General features: G+C 35.5%; 1 protein-coding gene across 4 annotated transcripts in view; it reads right to left on the reverse strand.

Moving 5' to 3' along the window:
* Positions 1-24,198, reverse strand: part of LOC141502572 (N(4)-(Beta-N-acetylglucosaminyl)-L-asparaginase-like) — an 80,407-nt gene that overhangs the window by 22,685 nt on the left and 33,524 nt on the right. For 3 of the 4 annotated variants that reach the window (XM_074207390.1, XM_074207376.1, XM_074207366.1), the window contains exons 2-4: positions 9,911-9,949; positions 9,295-9,383; positions 6,511-6,526 (exon numbers count right to left, since the gene is read on the reverse strand). The exons of the other annotated variant lie outside the window; for it this stretch is intronic. In XM_074207390.1, the coding sequence (XP_074063491.1) occupies positions 6,511-6,526; positions 9,295-9,383; positions 9,911-9,949 (144 nt within the window). The remainder of the gene's footprint in view (positions 1-6,510; positions 6,527-9,294; positions 9,384-9,910; positions 9,950-24,198) is intronic. 4 annotated transcript variants of the gene reach the window in all.

Genomic DNA, 24,198 nt, shown 5'->3' on the forward strand with positions numbered 1-24,198 from the left:
CTGGTGAAATAAGAGAAGTGGAAGGAAGTCCTGTATTTAAATGAGGAAACATGGTTTAGACTTGGGCATTAAGAATGGAATGTTTGTTCATTATCTCTGAATGAAAGAATGATAAGGCACTTATTAAGTACATGAGGCAACATGGTTTGGACCTGGGCATTAAGAATGGAATGTTTGTTCATTATCTCTGAATGAATGAATGAATGATAAGGCACTTATTAAGTGCTTGCTATGTGCAAAACACCGTGAAACTGGACCAGAACTGTTTAATTATAGGGCTGGTCTCCTAGCTTTCTCCCAACAGCCACATCAACCAGGTTTTCCTCTAGTTCCCTTTCTCTTATTCTACTCTACTCTTATTTGTAAGAGAAGGCTTTACTTTCTCTTCTGATTCCCTCGCTAGCCCATTTCTTTCATCCAGGTCCAGCGAAGGAACAGATGCTCTTCCCTTCAGATCTAGACCTTTAACCAAGACCCAGTGTCCACATTGACATGATGACTCAGTTGAAACCAGGAAGTATTTAGGAAAGAGAAAACAGATGAAAAAATTAGTAATATGAAAAAGGAATGCAAAACATCCCCATCATTCTCTGCTCTGAGAAATAATGTTGCATCTGTTTAATAGATATGGATCTAATCTTTTGTGTGCATATTGATTTTTCCCAATGGAAAATAAACTCCTCAAAGGAGGATACTGTTGGGTTTTTATCTCTGGATCTTCAGCATCTAGTAGCATGCCTAGTACATAGCAGGAATTTAATAAATATATATTGAGTGAATGATAATCATGCATTTGCTCTCAAAAAATAATGCAACTTTTGTTTTTTTTTAACCGAGATTTTTCTCCTTGACTGGATATTGTACTTTTGTCAGTTAATTCAGTTAGCTTCTTGGATTTCACCAACCCTATTTTTTTCCTTCCATTTCTTCCATATCTGTTGCAAATATGAAATAAATCTGAAGACTTCTTGTCTCGGAGGCACTATATGCACACATTTGGAACACTTACCACAGTGGTGATAATGATGACATCACCATTATAACAAAAGCTTATATTCTAAAAGCCTTGAGTGCTGCCATCTAATTGTCTAAGATTTCTCTAACTGCATTCAGTTCCCTGTATTGTCATTGCCATGTCATGGCCACTATCTTGTGGCCTTTCTTCATTAGCAAAGTTTGCTATTATTGTAATTGTTATTCACAGAAAAGAAACCAGTCATATTTTAAGCTATTTTTCCTCTTGATTATTCATTTTTAAAAATTCTATATTCAGGGCTGATGTACAGAGATTAATCCAGTATTAAAAGACAGCATTATCAATCAATAAACATTTATTAATACTGTATGATATATGTGTAAAGTCCTGTGCTAAGTAAGTAGTAGGGATACAAAAAGAAACAAAAAGCAGTCCCTAACCTCAAGGGGATTACAATCTAATGGGCTTGTGTTTAACATGTTACATCACCAGGGCATCTAATAAAAGTCAGGCAGGTAAAGGGGAGAGCTGGCTGAATCCTGCCTACTTCAGTAGGGCAGAGATAAATCAATCTGCGCTATCTATGCACCATCCCTAAAAGAGAAAATAGAATATTTTGTCTTCTACTCTGTAAGTGTGCTTGTTGTGAAAATAAAACTATATAAAAAATGAAACCCATTCCAAGAACTTTACTAGGCCTTTGATGCTCTATAAACATAATGATTATAATGATGAAACAGGAACCAGTTCTCATCCTCCCAATATTTCTCAAAATACAGTGCTTGAGGAAGATAAGTGGGAGCCATTAGAAGAGCTTAGGAACACACTGAACTAGGCTGTTAAGAGTAAGAGTGTACAAGTCCCTTCTCGATAGAAAGGAGATTGTTGCCTACTTGCTCCAAGAGTATACACTTTGAGGGTTTGGAGTTTTTTTTTTAAAGTCTATTAAAGACAGAAAATAACATTTTTTGTTCACCAGTTTCTCACTGTAGGCCAATTAAAATCCTATTGGTGTTTATTCAACTTACTCAACTTAAGTTGGAGAAAAAAGAGCATTATTTATTGAGCTTTTCTTTATGGCATAAAATCTCCCTTTAAGGTTTTTTCTCTCAAAGAAATCATAAAGGAGAAATATTTAGTGACAAAAAAAAGTTATTAAGTGCCCAATATGTTCAGGGTGCCAGGCACTGGGAGAGAGAAAAGACTAAGCTCTGATTGAGGCTTCTAACCCAACTACTGAGCTTGTCCTTCATTTTTTTTTTAGGTTTTTGCAAGGCAAATGGGGTTAAGTAGCTTGCCCAAGGCCACACAGCAAGGTAATTATTAAGTGTCTGAGATCGGATTTGAACCCAGGTACTCCTGACTCCAAGGCCGGTGCTTTATCCACTATGCCACCTAGCAGACCCTGTCCTTCATTGTCGAAGACTATCACAATAGAGAAATGATACCATAACAAACACATGAATTGGATTTGAGTGAGGGGCCTGTGATAAATCACCAGCTTCACTTTCTCCTCCAAAACTATTTTGGTCCAAAGGCCAGATATGAATCAGGATGACTGGAGATGACCCTGGATGCAGGGCAATCAGGGTTAAGTGACTTGCCCTAGGTCACACAGCTAATATGAGTCAAGTGTCTGAGGTAAGACACTTGCCACCTAGCTGCCCACTAAAGATTACAGAACAAAATGAAAAGCTCCCCCTTACAGCTGTGCATCAAGGCTACAGTTCTATCTGAGGTAACAGGATTTTAGAGCTGTAAAGAGCCAATCATGTTGAAAAGAAAAAAGAACAGAATGGAGAGAGGAAATGGAAGCAAACATTAAATTAGTTGAGATCTCAGCTCAGAAGTGATTTCTTTTACACAACACCAAGTCCCTCCTTTTAGAGATGGAGGCTTAAGTGCCAGAGAAGAGGTATAATTTTCCCGTAGGTCAGAGACAAGAGACAGCTGAGAATCAACATATACTAACTTTCCACTCTACAATACTATATCCCATGAAAAGAAAAATGGAAAGAGAATGGGAAAAGGAGAGCTTGCTTTGCTTGATTTAAAAATAAAGCAACATATATATGTTGCTTTATTTTTAAATCAACTTAAAAGGAAACTTAATTCCTTCAATTTACAGACAATGAAACAAAGGCCCACACAGGTTATAAACAGACATGTTCAAACTCAGAAAATGGTGAAGCCAAGACCAGAATCTAAATCTCCTGAATGATGGAAATAAAGGAAAAATAATAGGGCAAAGGCAGACAGGACAAGAATGGATAAGAGAAACATAAAGAAAAAAATGTGGTAGCAATATTGTTATTTCACAAGAATCTTTCATGCAAAATTTAGTGTAACATTTTACAAGTGTCTCCAGTCTAGGGCTTATTCTAGCATAAGAAAAACCTTAATCAGAGTTTCTCTTAGTAGAAATTACAGATGTTCCTTGAGTGCAACTTACTAGATGAGTTGAAGGAGCTATCCAAATAAAAGTGGCTATGATGAGCAAGGGGTTTTCTCCATTCCAGGCACAGAACAGGTGGAGAGGAGGGGAGGATTTTCTGGAGGACTTGGGACCGAAGTTCTGGAATGAGTCAGCTGGTCTAGTCTGAGAGAAGCCCTATAAGGGGTTCTGGGGAATAGTTCTTAATATTAGGCAGGTGAGGGGGGCACCTAGATGGCACAGTGAATAGAGCACCAGCCCTGGAGTCAGCAGTACCTGTGTTCAAATTCGGCCTCAGACACTTAACAATTACCTAGCTGTGGCAAGTCACTTAGGCCCATTGCCTTGCCAAAAAAAAAAAAATTAGGCAGGTGAGTAGGTATTCACAAATCTGGATGAAGATTCCTGAAGGGAGCTAAATCTGAAAAATATTTTTTAAAATCTCCATAATCATGGTTTTTGGTAATGATTTTTTGGTTGGGTTGTTTTAAATAAGGGAGTTACCTCAGAGGCAGAGTGGACTTTCTCTCTCTATGTGTGTTGAGGCCATTTTCTAGGGACTTTTTCTAGCTTTATTTTTAAAAGGTAGCTAAAAGACTAATTTTCCCTGCAGAAAATTTGTTCTGAGTTTCTTCTAAAACTTTGCAAAATTATAATAACTATCTTAGTAAAAGAAAATCATCTTTTGAATAGTTACAATCAAAGTGATGATAGAACTTATCCAATATAAAATCTTATAAAGAAATTTGTATGCATAATAAATTAAATTTATTCACACCCAAAGAATGAAGAGATGGAACATATTTCTTGGTATCAAAGTAGGATTCTGTAGTGGGTAGATTTGTAACATTCTTAAAGCACCAAACAAAATGAAATCATTTAGTTAACCTTTTTGATTACTACCTAAAAATACATGTTTTAATATCTAGAAGAAAATATCCTCCTAGACAACTGGAGAGGCCAGATCCTTGAAATATCTGAGTATTCCATTTCATTCCAAACGTCATGAGGCTACATCTCAAAAACCCTTAACATCATCCCCAAATATCTCGTTTTTCATTCCAGTTCTGAAGAGGAGATAGCTCTTCTTCAGAGATGGTAGTCCTTCCATTCTTTGGATCCTATCCTTTCCCAGACTGCCTACAATCATTCCTTCTTACTAATTTTCAATCTGCTGACTCATTCCCTTTTACCTATAAATAATGCCAGGTCTTTCCATCCTTAAAGAAATCTCAACTGACCCTCAAACTTTCATCCTACTTCTCTACTTTGACAGTCAAATTCCTAGAAAAAGTTATTTACTTTCTTTTTTTCATTCCCTCTTCTTGATCTCTTGGAGTCTCTTTCCATCGTTCAAATGAAACTGTTCTCTCTTCAAAATTAGCAATGATTTCTTTAATTGACAAATTTAATAGTCTTTTCTCCACATCCATATCAAACTCTGCAACATCTGACACTGATGACCACCTCTTCTCATGGATACTCTTATCACTTTTGAGTTTTTGTGATCCTACTCTTTGAGTTCTTCTCTTACCTGTTTTATCTTCTCAGTCCTCTGTGCAGGTCCTGTTCTCTGTGAGTATACTCCAAGGATGTGCTTTGATTCTCTTTGTGAACTCATTATTTTAATTATTAATTTAATTAAATTAATTTAATTACTAATCATTCTCACATTTATTATTATTATCTTGTCCTTCAAAGTTACATTTCTTGCAAATGTCCTTATTTCTTCTAAGAACAAATCTAATCTAGTCATTTAGAATTCATAATCATGGAGTCATCCTTGACCTTTCACTTTTCTTCTCCATTATCTCCAATCATTTGCCAACTCTTGTTGATCCAACTCTACATCTATTGGCCACAAATAAGTACCTATGAGTTCAATCCCTCATCAAGTCTTGTAGAAAGGCTGGCACAGAGCAGGTGTTTAATAATGCTTGCTGACTGACTGCTTTCTTGGCTGGACTACTGAAATTGTCTCCCTACCTCATTTCTACCTCTCCAAACTATCGTCCATATTTGTTTCTCAAAATGATATCTCTAAAGTAATCTGGACCATTTCATTTCTCAGCTCAACAAACTCTAGACTCCTTATAACATTTAGGGAAAACAATCACTTCTTGGTTTCCACATAAAAACTAGTCCCAAGATATCTTTCTAACTTTGTTACCCGTTGCTCTCCTCCACATACTCTATGGTTCAACCAGGCACTTCTTGTTCCTCACACAGGACATCCATTAACTCGGTCCAAAGACTGTTCACTCCCTTTTCACCTCTGTCTGTTAGAAACCCTCATTTCTTTGAAGACTCAACTCAAGCACCATCTTCTACTTTAACACTTCCTCCCACCCTCTTAACTGATAGTGTTTTTTTTTCTTAAAATTATCTTGTACTTATTTTATACTATGTGTCTCTGTTGTCTCCTTCAACAGAACTTTAGTTTCTTATGGACAAAGATGACTTCATTCTTGCCCTGTATTCTTTCAACTGTGCCTGGTACATAGAAATGTTTAATAATTGATTGTTAATCAACTGATCTCCCTATAATAGTGAGCATCAATAATTAATAGGGCAGTTAGGTGGTTCAGTGGATAGAGAACAGCCCTTGGAGTCAAGAGGACAGGAGCTCAAATCTTGGCTCTTACTAGCTGTGTGACCTTGGGCAAATCATTTAACTCTGATTGCCTCAAAACCAGGGCCATCTCCAGTCATCCTGACTCGTATCTATTCACTGGACCTAGATGGCTCAGGAGAAGAAAGTGGGGCTGGTGACTTAGCATAGGTCCCCTCAATCAAATCTAATTTATGTGCTTGTCACGGCATCACCTCCCTGATGTCATGGTCTTCTTTGAAAATGTATGTGCATATATATATATATATATATATATATATATATATGTGTGTGTGTGTGTGTGTGTGTGTGTGTGTGTGTGTGTGTGTATGTATTTTTTGATGGTGATTGAATAGATGGACTATCATTATTATATTAAACACTTTGGGTCCTTGAGGTTTTTAGCCCTAGAGATATCCTTTATATAAAGATCATTTTTCATTTCATACAGAGAGTGATCCTTTTTAATTTCTGTATATATTTACATACCTGCTGCTGCCCCAACCTAAAGTTAAGAGAAAAAAAACATTAAATTATTTTTTTAAGCAGCAAACTATTTTGACAATTTTACTGTGGTGAAATTATTACATTTAAGAAGTCTATCAGCAAGAACACATTCAGTCAATATTTTAAAACAAAATTCTAGATACTGAAAAGTCAGCATAAAAACAAACCAATGAAACAGAATAGAAAGCATGTTATATTCCGATACTTTCCATATTTTTAAAATGTTTACTCTGTATTAAAAAAGTTGAAATTTAGTAGACCGTAATTTTTAAGCTACTCTTTAAGTTATAATTTCTTAAACCATTTAAAAGAAAATATACATTGGAAAATATAACTATTAGTTAAGATGTCTAATTAAGATGTCTTTTTCCCCCTTTAGTTTTTACTTCTATTGTCCAACATTACATATGACTGATCACCCTAAAACTTCAAAAGCAGACCATTTTCAAGAATGATGAAACAGTTTGAAAGAATAGAGTTAAAGACACATCTGTTAAAACCATATGACAGGTAAAGGAAATTAAATAGGTTCAAAGGAACAAATAAAAGCAGGCATTTGCAGATAACAAAAGATGGCCTAGGAAATACAGACCTTCACCAAGTAGATCAATGAAAATTTTTGCCAGCGTAGGTATCAAGTATGAAGATTCAATGAGGGTCAAAAACATTGACTTCTTAAATTTTCTACTAAATTTTGAAGCATGAACTCATTAATTTTTAAAAAACTCTCATGTTGGGGTGGCTAGGTGGCACAATGGATAGAGCACCAGCCCTGGAGTCAGGAGTACCTGAGTCCAAAGCCGGCCTCAGACACTTAATAATTACCTAACTGTGTGGCCTTGGGCAAGCCACTTAACCCCATTTGCTTTGCAAAAACCTTAAAAAAAAAACCAACTCTCATGTCTTTACAACCTAAAATGAAGAATAATCTGTGATGTTAATATGTTACTGAATTCCCTAAAAAAAGGAATAAGAAATATCATTTGCATACTTTATCTTTATTAAAGAAGTTCCATGCATATTTATACATTTAATTTAAATATTGTTTGTGCTTGGTGAACAAGAAGTAGAAGAAAATGTAATAGAAGAAATTGTGAAAATAAACTAGAATTTTTTTGAGGAAGGAAGTTTCCCCTCCAGGAAAAGCCTGACCTACATTTTCTTTCTTGGGTATTTGATTAGGAAAATATGTCACAGAGCACAGAACAGAGAACTGGCTGGGAATCAGGTAAACTGGATTCAAGAGTCAGGTAGGTCATTCCAAACTCTGGAATCCTGAGCAAATTCTTTCACCTCACTAGCTTCAGTTACCTTGTTCTAACTGGACCACTGGATCAGATGATAGATGTCTCAAAAGTTCCTTCTTCCTACTCTGAAGTTCTAAGACTCCATTAAAATTTTTTTGAGGACCTGTGATTTCATTGGAATGGGAAACTTCCACTGAAGAAGCTTCCTTCACCAAACTTCCTTCACTTTGTTCACCAAGGAATATAAGCAATTTGCAACTTGAAGTCTTAGAGAGTTACTGGGGCTAAAAGGGGTTGAGTGATTTTAGGCTTAAAAAGAAAGCATGTTAAGATTCAGGACTCTAGGCTCAGGTTCATTTTGATTCCAATGTCTACTTGGCTCCAGAGCAAATGAATGATCCGTGAAGGTTAGCAAATGCTATTGATTAGGGCATGATTTATTCTTATGTTGATTATCTAGCCTTAAGGGGGGAAAAATCAGAAGGTAGAAAGGTCAGGTAAAGAATTCAATGATTTAAAGTATGTAAAGCTTCATGTGAATATCTACTACATACAAAAGACTAGGGGCTACCAAAAACAAAGAAGGCACATAATTCTTGTTCAAAAAGACCTATTATAGGGGCAGCTAGGTGGCACAGTGGATAAAGCACCAGCCCTGGAGTCAGGAGTACCTGGGTTCAAATCCGGTCTCAGACACTTAATAATTACCTAGCTGTGTGGCCTTGGGCAAGCCACTTAACCCCGTTTGCCTTGCAAAAACCTTTAAAAAAAAAAAAAGACCTATTATAGTTGAGTGGTAGGAATTACCACATGATCCTCCTATCCCTCAGGAGGAGTGAGGGAGTAGAGTCAAAGACTGGTCAATCACAGATTAATATAGATAACTGAAATGGGAAGAAAATACAAGGATGAAGAAGATCAACACTTCTTGGTTTCTGGCCAATTCTGGCTTCTGCTAGTAATCGACAAGTTTCCTACTAACATATAGTGGTTATTCAGGGAAAGCCTAAAGATAGATAAAGGAAATCCTACAAGAAGCACAATCAAAGTATAATGTTGGGTTCTGCTAGGCATATGCAGATTCAGGATTTATTCTTGAAGTTACAATACTTTTTTTTTTTTATTAATTTGCCTTATGTTCTAAGAATAGACATTAGCATGTGTTGAACTATTCCACTCTCCTACATCTATAAAGCAGCTTAAATGCCATCTACTTTTCTCTGCACTTGTATGCATAATTTATTCAAAGATATACTCTTTAAGGAGAATGATGATGGGATCAGAGATTTAAAACTAGAAAGTATCTCAAAAACTCCTCTCATTTTACAGATAAAGAAAAAGAGTGCCAGGGAAGCAGACCTCCTTATACATTTTCCTTTAGGCCCAATCTTGTGATCTTTCCCCTTATTTTTTGGGGTGGATCGCTGGCAGTAGGTTAAGCTATGCACAGGGTTTGGGATTTCCTCCCCATCTTCCCCAATAATTTTAAGACTAATAAAGCATAACAAAGAAAATTTACCTGATAATCTGCATATAGACCACACCCTGGCAAAGGTGAATCTCCTACTCTTCCAGGATACTTAAAGGGAGACCCTGATGTAGATATACCTTATAGAGAAAAAGTTGAAATTTTATTTGAAGTTTGTTTTCCCTTCAAACTACAGAAAGAAAGAAAAAAAAAGAGAGGCAAATTAAAGTTCCATTCTTTCTTTTCCATGCTTTGAAGGGGCAGTTAGGTGATGCAATGGATAGAGCACTGGTCTTGGAGTTAGGAGGACAGGAATTCCAATTCAGCCTCAGACACGTGACACTAGCTATGTGACCTTGGGCAAGTTACTTAACCCTGACTACCTCACATCTAGGGCCATCTCCAGTCGTCCTGATTCATGTCTGGTCACTGGACCTAGATGGCTCCAGGGAGGAAGTGAGGCTGGTGACAGCACACAATCCTCCCTCACTCAGATCCAATTCATGTGCTTGTTGTGCCATCACCTCCCTGATGTCATGGTCTTCTTAGAAAATGAAGGACAAACATCTATGCCTTGATCATACATTCTGCTAAATTTTCTCTTTCCAAATTCTCATTTTATTCTTTTTTTCACAGAGACAAAATACCACATTTAATCTTTTCTTACCAACAGTTATGTTTCCAAGAATATCCAAGGCAATGAGTTCTATAAGGAAAATGTAAAAAAAGAAATGGAATCACAACTCTAGCAGCATTGTTCTGAAAATGATATCTGATTCATGTCTGACATGTTTCTGAATTTGTAGATGACCATTCAGCCAATTAAAATGACTAGATTAAAGACTGTCATTTCACAAAGTAAAATATGTCTCAATTACTCAACCTTTCTTCTGAAACTATTTGCTGGAAGTCTAGAATTTCATTGCTGATAAGAATGATGCTCTGTTAGATATAATTCACTAATCCCTCAGGAAATCAACCTGATTTTTTTAGATTTTGTATGACTGTTTAGAAGATAAACTGTCTCATAGATACATAAAATTAATTTTGATTAATGAATAATTTAAGTAACTAAAAAAAGATTAAAGTTTTTAGGTTTTCATGTGCTGTGTAATAATTCCATTACATTCTATTTTTAAAAATATGACTGAGTTGCACATTTAAATAGAAAAATCCCCATATAATCTATATGTTTAAATTTATTTCCTCATCAAGAATTCATAAGAAATATTTACAAAATAGGTATACAGAATTATAACAGGAAATGTGATGAATGTGATATGAATCAGGGTATACTACTTTGTGATAATAATCTAAATTGCACATAATCAAAAATGTTTCTCCTCAGAAAGTCTCAGAATAACAAAGATATAAGATTGTTAAGGAGTATGTGACTAGGTTATTAATGTGTAAATTAATATAGTGGTCTATAAACATGTGTGTGTGTGTGTGTAAGGCAAAACAATTTTTCTCCATGGTCATTTTCTGACAACAAGCATTTACTAAACATATACTAAGGGACAGGGACTGTACAAAGCACTGGGGAATTCAAGAATGTTAAAAAAAAAACTGGGTTCCTACCCTCAAGGAGATCCTATTCAAATGGGGTGACAGCATAAAAACAATTTTGTAAACACAGACATAAACAGTGAAAATGGGAGGTGATTCCAGAGCTAAAGGAAGATTCTAGAAGGGGGAGGTCCTGGGAAATACCTCCTGCAGAAGAAAAGTGGGATTTGAGCCCTGAGCTAAAGGAAGTAAATGGATCCAGGAGGCAGAGGCTAGGAGAGAGCACATTCCAGGCATGGGTGATGACCAATACAAAGGAACATAGTGGGGAGACTAAAAAACAGAAAGAAAGCCAGAGTTGTTAGATTGTAGAGCCCTAGAAAGGAGTCAAGTGTATGATGAACAGAAAGGTTCACATGGGTCTAATCTTAACTAAAACACAGAAAGTACCTCACACATATTAATGATGATGATTAACTAGATTTTCATTAAGGAAATTGGACATAGTTTGGTGAAGATTTGTCACATTATAATTTCCTAGTGTCCCTAACAAGTATCAGATAGATACTTTTAGTTATATTCTCTTGGTTTGTAAATGACTGCTCAGAATGAAATTACAAAGTTCAGAAATGCTAACTTTTTGAATCCCTAAAGTCACATTTATAATTTATATGTCTGACCTTGCTTTTTACCATTAACATATAAAAATACCCTCAATAAATGAATTAATTACCTAAGGTATCATGCCCAGAGAGGCTGGCTTTTCCCCCCAAATATTCCTGTAGTCAGAAAATGAGTAGAATAGAATCAAATGAGATAATATATGTAATGCTTGCAAACCTTAAAATACTATATAAATGTTTATTTATTTATTTTTTAATATTTTAACTCATGGAGAAGAAACCAAATGAAACCCTTTCAATTAGACTGCTGCAAGCTTCTTGAGGGGAGGGACTGTCTCTAATACCTCTAAACAACAAATTAAGAACCTAACAAGTATTTAACTGATTAATTCTATGTCAAAGGATAAAATAGTATAAAACCAAACTATTTATTCTCAAGTTGAAGTCATGAAATAAGCGAATGACTGGTCTTAATAAATACTTTTGACTATAAAAATGCATTTGATCATGAGTTCAAAGTTCAAAGCATGAGTCAAGTTCATTACCTTATAAGCATTTACACTGTGCTTACTTAGCATTTGTTCATTATCTTCCATGATAAAACCTTCTCTTGCAAAAGCCACGGTCCCTTCACCAACAAGCAGACTATGAACTGATTTCTCCATTACCTTTCGAGCCACAGCAAGGGGAGTTCCAATTCTTTTTAAGATAATAAAGTATTATGATGTTATTTCTATGTACTGATTATATAAAGGATACAGTTATATTTCTCTTACTTTCTGCAACTCTTTTATTTTAGGTTTTTGCAAGGCAATGGGGTTAAGTGGCTTGCCCAAGGCCACACAGCTGGTAATTATTAAGTGTCTGAGGCCGGATTTGAACTCAGGTACTCCTAACTCCAGGGCTTTATCCACTGCGCCACCTAGCCGCCCCACTTTCTGCAACTCTTAAAATTTCTTAACATTCAAATTTTGAGTTTCAAATTCTTTCCCTCTCTTACCTCCCCTACTCATTAAGAAGATAAGCAATATGATATCTATTATACCTGTGAAATCATGTAAAACATTTCTATATTATACATGCTGGAAAAAAACAAAAATTAAGCAAAATGAAAAAAATTATGCTTCAATCTGCAGTCAGAGTTCATCACTTCTCTCCCTGGAAATGGATAGTATTTTTCACCATGAGTCTTTTGGATGAATTCCTATAACTCTTATTCTCTAGACCAGTGTTACCTAATTATTTCATAAATGCTTATTTCTACAATATCCTTAAAGAGCTGTCTTAGGTTTTTTCCTATCCTTCCCTGTATCCTGGCACTGAGTTCTAAAAAGAGCAATCAATGGACAAGAGTTTATGAAATATTTACTAAGTGCTGGGCACTGTGCTAGGTCCTGAAGAAATAAATTTTAAAAATTAGACAGCCATTGTTTTCAAGATTCTTACACTCTACTATTACAAAAATTGTCACATTAAATATAATCATGATTCAATGATTTTTTTTAAAAGCAAATGTTAAATAGTAGAAAAGATTTAAACATCCAAACTGAAACTGGCCTTTGGGTAAAGCTTAGAACTAAAGAATCAGATGAATTGAATCAAGCAGAAATAAGCTATATAGGAGGCTGCAGATGGTGTGACTGGGAAGAGCTGATTTTCATTTTAGGCAAATCCAATCCCTATAAGGCTTTTGATTTCCATTTCTTTCAAGGCCCTGGAGCCTTGAATCACCCTTCCTCTTTCAATTAATCTGTCAATATGTGTTCTTTAAAGCATTTAGGAACATGAAATGTGCTAGGTGAAAGGGATACAAAGATAAAAAGAAACAGTTTCTACCATCTAGAGTTTCCTTTCTGATCTTCAAGCAAGGGTCAAAGTTATTATGTGGAGAGGCAAATATAGATCATGTTCTTGTGAGTTATGGGTATTGTGCAGGCCCTGATTGGAGGTGGTCAACTCTCTAGTGCCCTCCATGCCTTTCTGTATCCTATGGGAGGAACTATATCAGGACAGTACTACACAAGTGAGGGTGGGTTCACTTAGAAAGGGAACTCTTTAGTAACTCCAAGAGTTCTCACCTGCAGGCAGAGGAATGAGTAAAAAAGAGAGTGACATGGGAGAAATCCCCCAGACTAAACCTGATCTACATAGACCCAAATCTTTAGGTGAGGATCATGCCATTCTGAATGGCAAGGATAGTATCCAAATTGACTGTCAAAGATATTTCATTTTTTTATTGCTGGAATAATTTATTTTTACCCTATTATAGATTTTACAATATATTTTTTATATGTAGAGTTCCCTTTTACTGCTAAGAGAATTCTAAGTGAAGAACAAAGGAGAAAAGAAAAGAATTGACTCTCATTTTACTTTATACTGTGTATAAATCTAGGTATTACAGATTGAATTGACAAAGAATTAATTTTTTTTAAATTAGTGCAGAAAAAAATTATTTGAAAAAGATGCCCAACTCAGAGGGAAAGGACACATAGATAAAAATATTTGCAGTAATATCTTTTGTTGTACCAAAGAAATAGAAAAAAAAGAGTGCCCATCAACTGAGGAATGGCTGAGAGAATTATGGTATATGAATGGAATTGAATATTACTTTGCTATAGGAAAAGATGAATGTGGAAAATTCAGATACTTGTAAAAATTTGTAAGAGAGATAATGCAAAATGATATAAGTGTAATCAATGGAACATATTACACAATGACCAAAATAATGCATAGAAAAAAATTTTTTGAAAGACTTCAGAACTCTGATCAATGCAGTGCAACTCTGATCATGATTTACAAACTGATGATGAAGGATGCTTCACTTTTTTGATAGAGAGGTTATAATCAGGTAGTACATGAAATTAATTTTTTGTTACCAGGGGAAGGGTTCCATTTGGGGATACAGAGATGGTAAATAGTGATAGGGATACCAAAAAAGTGTCAAAGAAATATTTTTAAAATTCATAAAATTGAGCAGAAGGAAGTTCAGATTTGTTATTAATGTGCTAAATTTGGCATACATTTTAAAAAAAACCATCTAAAATTGTAAAATAGATGTTCATAGTATCCTATACCCACTTTTCAGTTTTTCTTTGTATTGAAATTTTGTTTAAGCTTATAAGAAAGAAAAATTTGAAGACAAACTAATCTTTCAAAAGCAACTAGTTATTATTGTTTAAAGCTACTATAATAAAAATCTAAAGTACAAAATGAAACTTTGATTTTTCTCTTAAATCCAATCTATATTGCTTTATATCTGAAGCAGATTCTAAATAAAAATGAGATGTCCTCCCAACTGAAGGCTAAGAATACTGGTTTTAAAATAATATTCATCTAAAATCTCTGAGAATTGTGTCTGCATCACCATGAACTGCATCCAACTACCCTAAACATATAAAGGATTTGAGAGGTTACAAAAAGCACAGAGAATTCAATTCTACAACAAGAATCAGGACTCTGAGGAAAGCACTGCTCTTTTATTACAGAACAGTACTAGCTCTCAACATTGCAATTTGGGATATTTCTTAGGTGATATATTCTGGGATTCTCTTGAATGTGGAGGTCATGAAGAGACTCCCAAACAAAACCCCAAGAGTCAACTAAACTTAATTATTTATAATGATCTATGACAAGATTCTGCCCACTGAGTCACTTGTTGTTTCAATGGTTTGGGGATGTGAAATTTCATTAGTGTGAGGATTCACTTCTACTGATGAACACTGCAATCCCTTTTATAACTAAGTAGATGGTCTGTCAAGCGTTGGTAGCAGCAAAAAAAAACACCTCACCACCACACAGACAAATTAGTGAGAAACTTCCTTGAACATAAGACTACAAACTTTGGTCCTCAGACTACAAAAATTCAGCAAACTGCACTGGCCTTTGGGTAAGCTTTAACTTCATCTTGTCTGGAGCAGACCCCCCCCCCCCCCATCCCTCTATGCAGGCAGCTCCAGGTCAAGGCATTGCATTCTGGTCTTCTTCATCTTCCCAGCAACTCAGGTTCTCATACCTGGGTCCAAGGGCTTCAAGAGGTAAGCTATCACTGTCTCTCATCCAGAATCGGGCTACCACACATATGACTTGTTGGACAGTTCCTAAGATACCTGCATCCCCTCAGGGAGGCTTCCTTTCTTCCCAACACTAGTTCCCTGACATGCCTAGTATCCCTTGGGAGGGTCTTGCCTTGCTCACTTGTTTGTATCCCAGCTGTGGTAGAGGGCCTGACACACATTCATTTGGTCCAAGCCCAATGCCATTCCAGCTTGTTAGGACTGACAGTGACTACAGCATGCTCCACTTCAAAACCTCAGAATTACCTAATATTTGTAAAGGGTTTTATAAGGTTTGCAAAGCACTTGACACTTCTCATGTCCTCACAACAACCTGGTAAAATGGGCACTAGTGTTATCCTCATTTTATAGATGAAGAAACTTACCTAGAGTCACATAGCTATTAAATGTCTATGGCTAAATTTAATAATAATGATGATGATTATAATTAACATTTATATAGAACTTACTATGTGTTATTATTATTATTATTATTGTTGTTGTTGTTGTTGTTGTCTTATTTGATCCTCACAACAATCCTGAGAGACAAGAGTCATTATTATCCTCATTTTACAGATGAGGAAATTGAGGTAGACAAAGGTTAAGTGACTTGTCCAGGTTCACACAGCTTGGAAATGTCTCAAGTTGGATCTGAACTCAGGTTTTCCATTCACTGCCTCAATGCCATGATGAAGAACTGGAACAAGACTTTTGTGAATCTGTATCACTACATGTTACAGGAATTAAAAGAGTAGGTCCAGAGAACAATTCTATCTTTAACTTGCAAGCAGAGAATTTTTACTGATAGATCTGAAACAATTGGGAAGTGCATTCTCCACAATATCGTAGATTAAGCTAAAGAGAATTATAGCAATATTAGACATCCTAAATAAGTGATTACTTTGAGAGAATATACTTATTATAGATCATCAGAATGAATCACTCAATAAGCATTTATTAAGTATATTATTAATCACCAGGCATTATTTTAGGCCCTATTCCCCAGGAGTTATGGTGCTCCTGACTTTTTATATTACAATAAACTTCAAAATTGTATCATGTTCAGAATACCAGTAGCAATGATATTTTGGTATTTCTAACAGTATTCATAAATGGAAGTACAAGCTGTAATAATTGGTAAACTTACCATCCATAATATTTTTTGATAAGATCTTTTGTCATAGTTATCAGGGCTTCCATGAAGTCTTCAAAATTATAAATATAAACCAGCTGATATTGCTGGAACTTCTGTTATAAGTGTATAATGTCTCTGTGCAGAAACTGATTTATCATTCTTCAGAAGCAGTACAAAAAGGCTTATTCATATCCCTAGGAAAAAAGAGCACAAACTACAGAGGACTAGTCACAAGTATATTCTGGGTAAAGCCAGACATCTCTGGATATCCCAAAGTACCTTTCAAGGGGCAATCATTGAGTTATTTCAACAGAAGCTTGCCATTATATGACTGATTTGAAAACTAAAAAATATATCTTTTTTAAATAAAAAAGTGAAGAGTCTGAGCATAAAATCAAATGAAGTACCCTGGTTTGCTGAGTAACACATTCAACAGCTATGCCAATTGAGCTGAGCTAAAGATAAGGAGTGGTGGAAAGGCACTTTAATGATATTAAAATCTGATCTGCTGTCCTTCATCTCCTTGCTGTTTCTGCTAAAGGACAGCCTGAGCTTGACCAGGGATGCTTTTTAATTATACTACTATAGAAGCCCCCAAGCAATCATTATGTATCAAAGAATATTCTGTTATGCATCTTCAATTTTAAAAATGTATATAGCTTCTGAAACTTTCCAGTGCTTTACTGGCAATATACTTTTTTTTGCAATATACTTTTAATCTAGAGTCCTAGATATGTTATCATATTTCAAGGTTCCCTGATGTATTCAATTCTTTATTTTTTTCCAACCAGCTATTTTTACTTAAATCATGCATACTATCTTTTTTTCCTGTCATTTAATACAAAATACTTATTTCCCTTTAAGGGGCTATCTATATAAGATTACCAATTATAGAAATGATCAACTTTGTGGCACCCTTTAAGCAGTTAGAATGTCTCTGGATCCAGAAGTAAAGGGAGAAAAATGGAAACTATTTCTGATTGCAAAGAGCATCAAGGAGTAATTAAAACAATTGAACAAAGTAAGAGAACCAACATTTAACACTCTATGACTGCTCAGTTCACCAATCAAAAGGAAAGGTGATTGCTTTTTTTCTGATTACCTGGTGACATTTATAAAAGTAGACTTTTCATGTGAAAGTTCAAATACTAGGGAGAAGAAGTAGGCAACACAAGACAAAAAATGGAGAAAAGTAAAAAGAAGTGAGCAGAGGATGTCAGAAGTAGTAGAGACTCAATACAGGTGGTAGTAGCTGCAGTAGCCAGTGGAGATTAGAATTAGAATTTTTCTTCCTTCTTCCCATTTCATGATTTATGTTGTTCTGTAAATTTTACAATAAATGAAACCAATTATTTCTTTTTTTCTGTGAGGCCTATAGTTTCTCTGTTCTTTTTGCTTTTTAATTGTTCACTGGAACACTATTTACTGAGAATCCACTCTATATGAGTTGTCTATTATAAATGAGATTATTAGTAAATATCTAGAAAAGAAAGTAGTGGTCACAAAAAACCAGCATTGATTCATTAAGTTAAGAATGTGCCTATTGTTCTATTAGAAACCAGGAGGGATGGGAATTCAGAGAAGCCTGGAAGGATTTGCATAAAATGATGCTGAGCCAGATGAGCTGAACCAGAAGAACACTGTACACCCTAACAGCTACATGGGGTTGTTGATCAATCTTAATGGACTTGTTCATCTCATCAGTGCAACAATCAGGGATAATTTTAGGGTATGTGCAATGGAGAATACCATCTATATCCAGAGAAAGAATTGTGGAGTTTGAACAAAGACCAAAGACTAGTACCTTTAATTTAATTTTTTTTATTTATTTTGAGTTTTACAATTTTTCCCCTAATCTTACTTCCCTCCCCCACCCCCACAGAAGGCAGTCTTGTTAGTCTTTACATTGTTTCCATGGTATACATTGATACAAATTGAATGTGATGAGAGAGAAATCATATCCTTAAGAAACATTAAGTATAAGAGATAGCAAGATTATATAATAAGATATCAGTTTGTTGTTTTTTCTAAATTAAAGGTAATAGTCCTTGGTCTTTGTTCAAACTTCCCAATTCTTTCTCTAGATATAGATGGGATTCTCCATTGCAGATAGGCCCAAATTGTCCCTGATTGTTGCACTGATGGAATGAACAAGTCCATCAAGGTTGATCATCACCCCCATGTTGCTGTTAGGATGTACAGTGTTTTTCTGGTTCTGCTCATCTCACTCAGCATCAGTTCATGCAAATCCCTCCTGGCTTCCCTCCTGGTTTCTAATAGAACAATAGTATTCCATGACACATATACCATAGTTTGTTAAGCCATTCCCCAATTGAAGGACATTTATTTGATTTCCAATTCTTTGCCACCACAAACAGAGTTGCTATGAATATCTTTGTACAAGTTATGATTTTACCCTTTTTCATAATGTCTTCAGGGTACAGACCCAGTAGTGTACCTTTAATTTTTTAAAAAATTGTACGTAGGGGCAGCTAGGTGGCGCAGTGGATAAAGCACCAGCCTTGGAGTCACGAGTACCTGGGTTCAAATCCGGTCTCAGACACTTGATAATTACCTAGCTGTGTGGCCTTGGGCAAGCCACTTAACCCCATTTGCCTTGCAAAAAAAAGTTGTATGTAATTTTCCTATCTTTTATATTTTATTTTTTCCTACAGGATATAATTTCTCTCTCAACACATTTAATTTTGATCAATGTATAGCATGGAAACAAAGTAAAGACTATCAGACTGCCTTCTGTGTGGGGTGGAGGGGGGAGGGAAGCAAGATTAAGGGGAAAATTATAAAATCCAATAAAAATAAAAATAATAAAAAAGATAATTGTGTCCAAGATGAAAAATCTTTTCTTTTTGTGATAAGTCTGTTAGATTGATGCTTTGGCAACAATGTCAAAATCTAATAGAAAAGGAGCTCAATAACCTGAACATGAATTCCTATGGACCAGGGCTATTCAGACCATATGTTTTGATTTGCCATTTTAGTGAGAGCTAGTGAGCATTTTAGTATGGTAGCTCGGCTTCATTAAAGCATTTAGTAAACCCACAGGAAGTCACATAAAATTGCATTGGGGCCACATGCCTGCAGGTCGAATTTTAGACAACCCTGCTGTAGATGATACTGACTTAGAAAACCACATGTTGATATTATCTATATTCCATTGTATTTTTATTTATTTTGTTAAATATTTCCCAATTATATTGAAATCTGATTTGGGCAGCCACTGGGCTGTATGTTAGATACCTTTGGTTTACGGGAATGCTCTAAATTTAAATTTATCAAAGCATTTGGCATAGTTTCTCATTCTATTCTTGTAGGCAGAATGTGGGTTAGACAAAAGTACTGTTACTTGAATTTAGAATGGGTTGAAAGGTGAGATCCAAGGAGTAGCTATGAGGTCTTTGGTAGGGTGTTCCTAGGATCCGTGCTTAGCTTGTGCTGTTTAACATTTTTGCCAAGGAATAAAGATATAAATGTCATGCTTATTAAATTGGTATATGACACAAAATTGGGAGGAATGGCTAATGAACTGAGATGAAATCAGGTGAGAAAATATCTTGGCAGACTAGAACGTTACATTAAATATAAAAAAAAAAATCCCCATCAAAGTGAATAGGAGTAAATGTAAAATCTTATATTTGGAGAAAAAAAACAATTCTGTTAATACTGAATAGAGAAGATATGATTGGATTATCAAGCTAACTAAAAAACAATCCAGACATTTCAATGCACTGAAAGCTCAATGGGTCAATAGTGTGACAGCTACAAGAGCCAAAAGAAACCTAAGGAGATCTTGGAGCAGGTGGAGAGGGGTAGTGTTGAGGACCAGAAAGTGCCCATTCTGCTTTGTCTGGACCATATTTGAAATATTGTATATATTCCAGTAACCACTTCTAGGAGTACTGATAAGTCTGGGATTGTTTGATAGTGATGATGGAAAAAAATCATAATTTAGAGAAAGTGTTTAGGGAAGACAAGACTGGGCTAGGGGAAAGGATATGATATCTCTTCTTTCTTCAATTCAACAAATATTTAATACGCTTTTCCTGTGTGCAAAACAGGGTATATAAAGGCAGAAGTGGAAAACAGTTAAAATCTTCAAGGAGAATTATAGCTCCTTACCACCATCTCTTTCTAATTGTTTTCTTTCCCCCTTAGATTTTTGCAAGGCAATGGGGTTAAGTGACTTGCCCAAGGTCACACAACTAGGTAATTACTAAGTGTCTGAGTCTGGATTTGAACTCAGGTACTCCTGACTCCAGGGCTGGTGCTCTATCCATTGCATCACCTAGCCACCCCCACCATCTCTTGTAAAGAAAAAGAGAAATTCAACAAAAAGTGAGAAAAATCCATCAAATCAAATCAACAGTGATTGATATTCTTTCACTTTAATCTGAAGGTAGGCAAAGGGGTAAAGGATGAGAAATATACTAGAAAATATGGTTTAAAAATAAAGAAATGAATAAAGCTTAAGGAAGCCTTCTGCTTAATTGTGCTGTTTTCAAATTATTAAAGGGCTACAACTGAGAAGAGAGATTTTAATTATTCTGTGTAGTCCTTTCTCCTCCTCACCCTAAGCTTAAGGTTTTAAGAGATCTTGGCAGAAAGTCTTGGGAAAAGTCTAAGAGAAAGAAAAGGTCTACAAATAAAGATTTGGAAGTCACATGTATACAGGTAAAAATGAAGTTGTGAGAGGATCTAACTGTCCAGAGGAGAGTTTTAGGGAATTGAAAAGGGCTAGTCATGGAACTCCTTCCTTTCAGAATTAGGGGGTAGAAAGAAGAAGAGATGGTAAAGGAGATTAAGGTAAAAGGAGAGTCAGGAAAGCTATAAGTTTCAAAGATGTGGTTAATTGTTATTTTTAAAATGGAGACTGAACACTGACTGACAAAAAGCCATTAGATCTGAGGACTGTGAGTCATTAATGACCTCCAGGAAGCTAGTTCAGTAGGGAAATGAGAAAGGGAACTGAATTATAGGGGGATGGGTAGAGAGGAAGCAGAAAGAAAGGAGAAGTAGCAAATATGAGCCAATAATTAAAGAAATTTGGCTATGAAACAAAAAAGAAATAAGCTAGTGGAGGCAGTCCTGTTTAACAAACTTTTCAAGACTATGGTCATTTAGGCATGATATTTAACAGTGTAATTGGAGTGATGGAAAACATGGGAAAGGGAAAGTTTAATTGAAAAGGTTGAAACTCTTTAAGAGGTAGGACAGTAGGAAGTCAAAGGCACAATATGGCTTAATAGCAAGTTATTACTTATCAGTGTGTACACTCATGTATGTGAATAGGGGATCAGTTTACATGTATATGCTGTATATAAATAGATGAAACAAGAGTCATATTAGTTTTTGTTTTTGTTTTTTTTAGGTTTTTGCAAGGCAATGGGGTCAAGTGGCTTGCCCGAGGCCACACAGCTAGGTAATTATTAAATGTCTGAGACCGGATTTGAACCCAGGTACTCCTGACTCCAGGGCTGGTGCTTTATCCACTATGCCACCTAGCCGCCCCCAAGAGTCATTAGTTAATAATCATGTGAATTTTGATTACATGTCTTAAAAGATTTTATATACAACTGTTTCCCTCTTATAGACATAGTGAAATGAACAGTCACTGTAAACTCTAACAAGCATATTTAGCATTAACACATTTACCTTAACAAAATTCTTCACATACCCAGGTAAGGCTGCTACTGCTCCAAATCGACCAGAGACACCTTCCATAATAGCTGTATCACACTGGACTAACCCATCTTTATTTGGGTAGCCTCCTCATCCAATTATGTATTTACCAGTTTCTGGATTGTTCTCAATTTTTAGACATAATTGAAAAGCATAATAGACCATAATTAATTTCTAATTTTAGTATGTGTTATATATGGTGGTTTGCAAGGTAAATGTTCATTTGAAAGTCTACTGCTTCACCATAATAGTACAATTATCAAAGAATTTCATGAAAAATGTTTTTTATTTCTCTTAAATTTCAATACTTCAATGAATCAGCAATGTCATCAAAATGGGAATATTCTCTATTGTCAAGAGACTACAGCTTATCTAAGTCTTTTCATTTACCTGGCATGCTGGAGATCTTCCCCTTGATTTTTTATTTTTTAAAAAATACATTCTGAGGCTAAGTAGTATGGTTATTCTTATGGATTTCCTTATTCTTGCTATATAAAAAGGTTACTCCTTTTTTTATTCTGATTTTACAATTTCTGAATAAAATTCCTCTATAGCAATTGTTGTATATAAGTCATCACTATAAATATGCACAACCTGCTCTGTTTGAATCTGTCCATTTCCCCTTACAGGTGCCTCACAATTCTGATTCTTTGGAGACTGTGGTGTAACTAACAACCACTTGATATCATTGGTAGAAAATTTATGTTAAAAAGATGGGATTCTGTTATCGAATAATTAAAAGAAGTATACAATTTCCCAAATATAATCTAGTCGGCTGTTTTCCTCCTATTCAAGTATAGGTTCAATTCACAAAACATTTATCAAACAAATTTCTATAATATAATGTAATTTTTCATCCATTTAGCTTTTCCTCTCTGGATACTTAGGCCACTAACTCAGTTTCAATAAGGAGGCCCTATAGAATTCTGAGCTTAATGAAAGTAGCACACTATCATCCCTATATAGAAACACTTCAATCGCCTTTCCTTTGGGTATCAATATCAACTATGAACTTCCCTTCCTTGAACAAAATGATTCCTTAATGCTTTCAAGACTGTCATCTTTACTCTGGATTATATTAGCAGGATACCTGGTCTATTCTAGATGTACTTCCTGTATTTGTAGTTTCTAGTGCTGTTTCTACTTCCTAAAATACCTTATAAAAGACTAAAGTACTAGGGTCCAAATGTGGTGTTTTCACTTACATTGATAATAAAAAGAGATAATAGGACTGTGCATTTCAGATATGGATAGGATCTAGGTCAGGGATGTCCAAAATATGGCTGCATACAGCCTGCAGTGTGATTTTATGCAGCCTCCTGTGGGTTTACTAAATGCTTTAGTAAATAAATCCCACCTACCACAGAGCTCTCACTAAAATGACAAATCAAAATATATTGTCCATTGTTTCAATAAAAACTTTTAAAAATAAGGTTGGACAGCCCTATTATACATCATCAAGTCCAACCCCTCCCATTTTATAGATGAGGAATCTGAGGTCTACAGAAGTCTAAGTTATTTGCCCAGCTTAGTGTCTGATGGAAGCTTTAGACCCAGGTTCTTTTAACTCCAAGTTTAGAGCTCTATCCAGTCCACCACACTCCTCATAACTCAATCACTGACAAATCTTTTCTGATTTCTTCTAGTTGTTGTCCTTCTGCCAGGTCCACCTTTCAGATGATATGGCTCAGCTGGGGCTTATGCTAAGCTTTCTGTAGACTGGCTTTCACCTCCACTGCTTTTCAAAGTTTTATGAAATGATATTTGCAATCTTCCCACCATCCTCTTGGGGTGTATGAGATGTTCACCGAGCACTCAACTCTCACCTGTGGCTCCAAGGAGCTATATAGCATGTACAGTGACAACACACCCCAGTAAACCATCTTCGCAGATGGACTAAAGCAGGTTGGGTAACCAATAGGCCTCCAATTAACTCATT

This window comes from Macrotis lagotis, chromosome 1 (genome assembly GCF_037893015.1).
Source record: "Macrotis lagotis isolate mMagLag1 chromosome 1, bilby.v1.9.chrom.fasta, whole genome shotgun sequence".
NCBI lineage: Eukaryota > Metazoa > Chordata > Mammalia > Peramelemorphia > Peramelidae > Macrotis > Macrotis lagotis.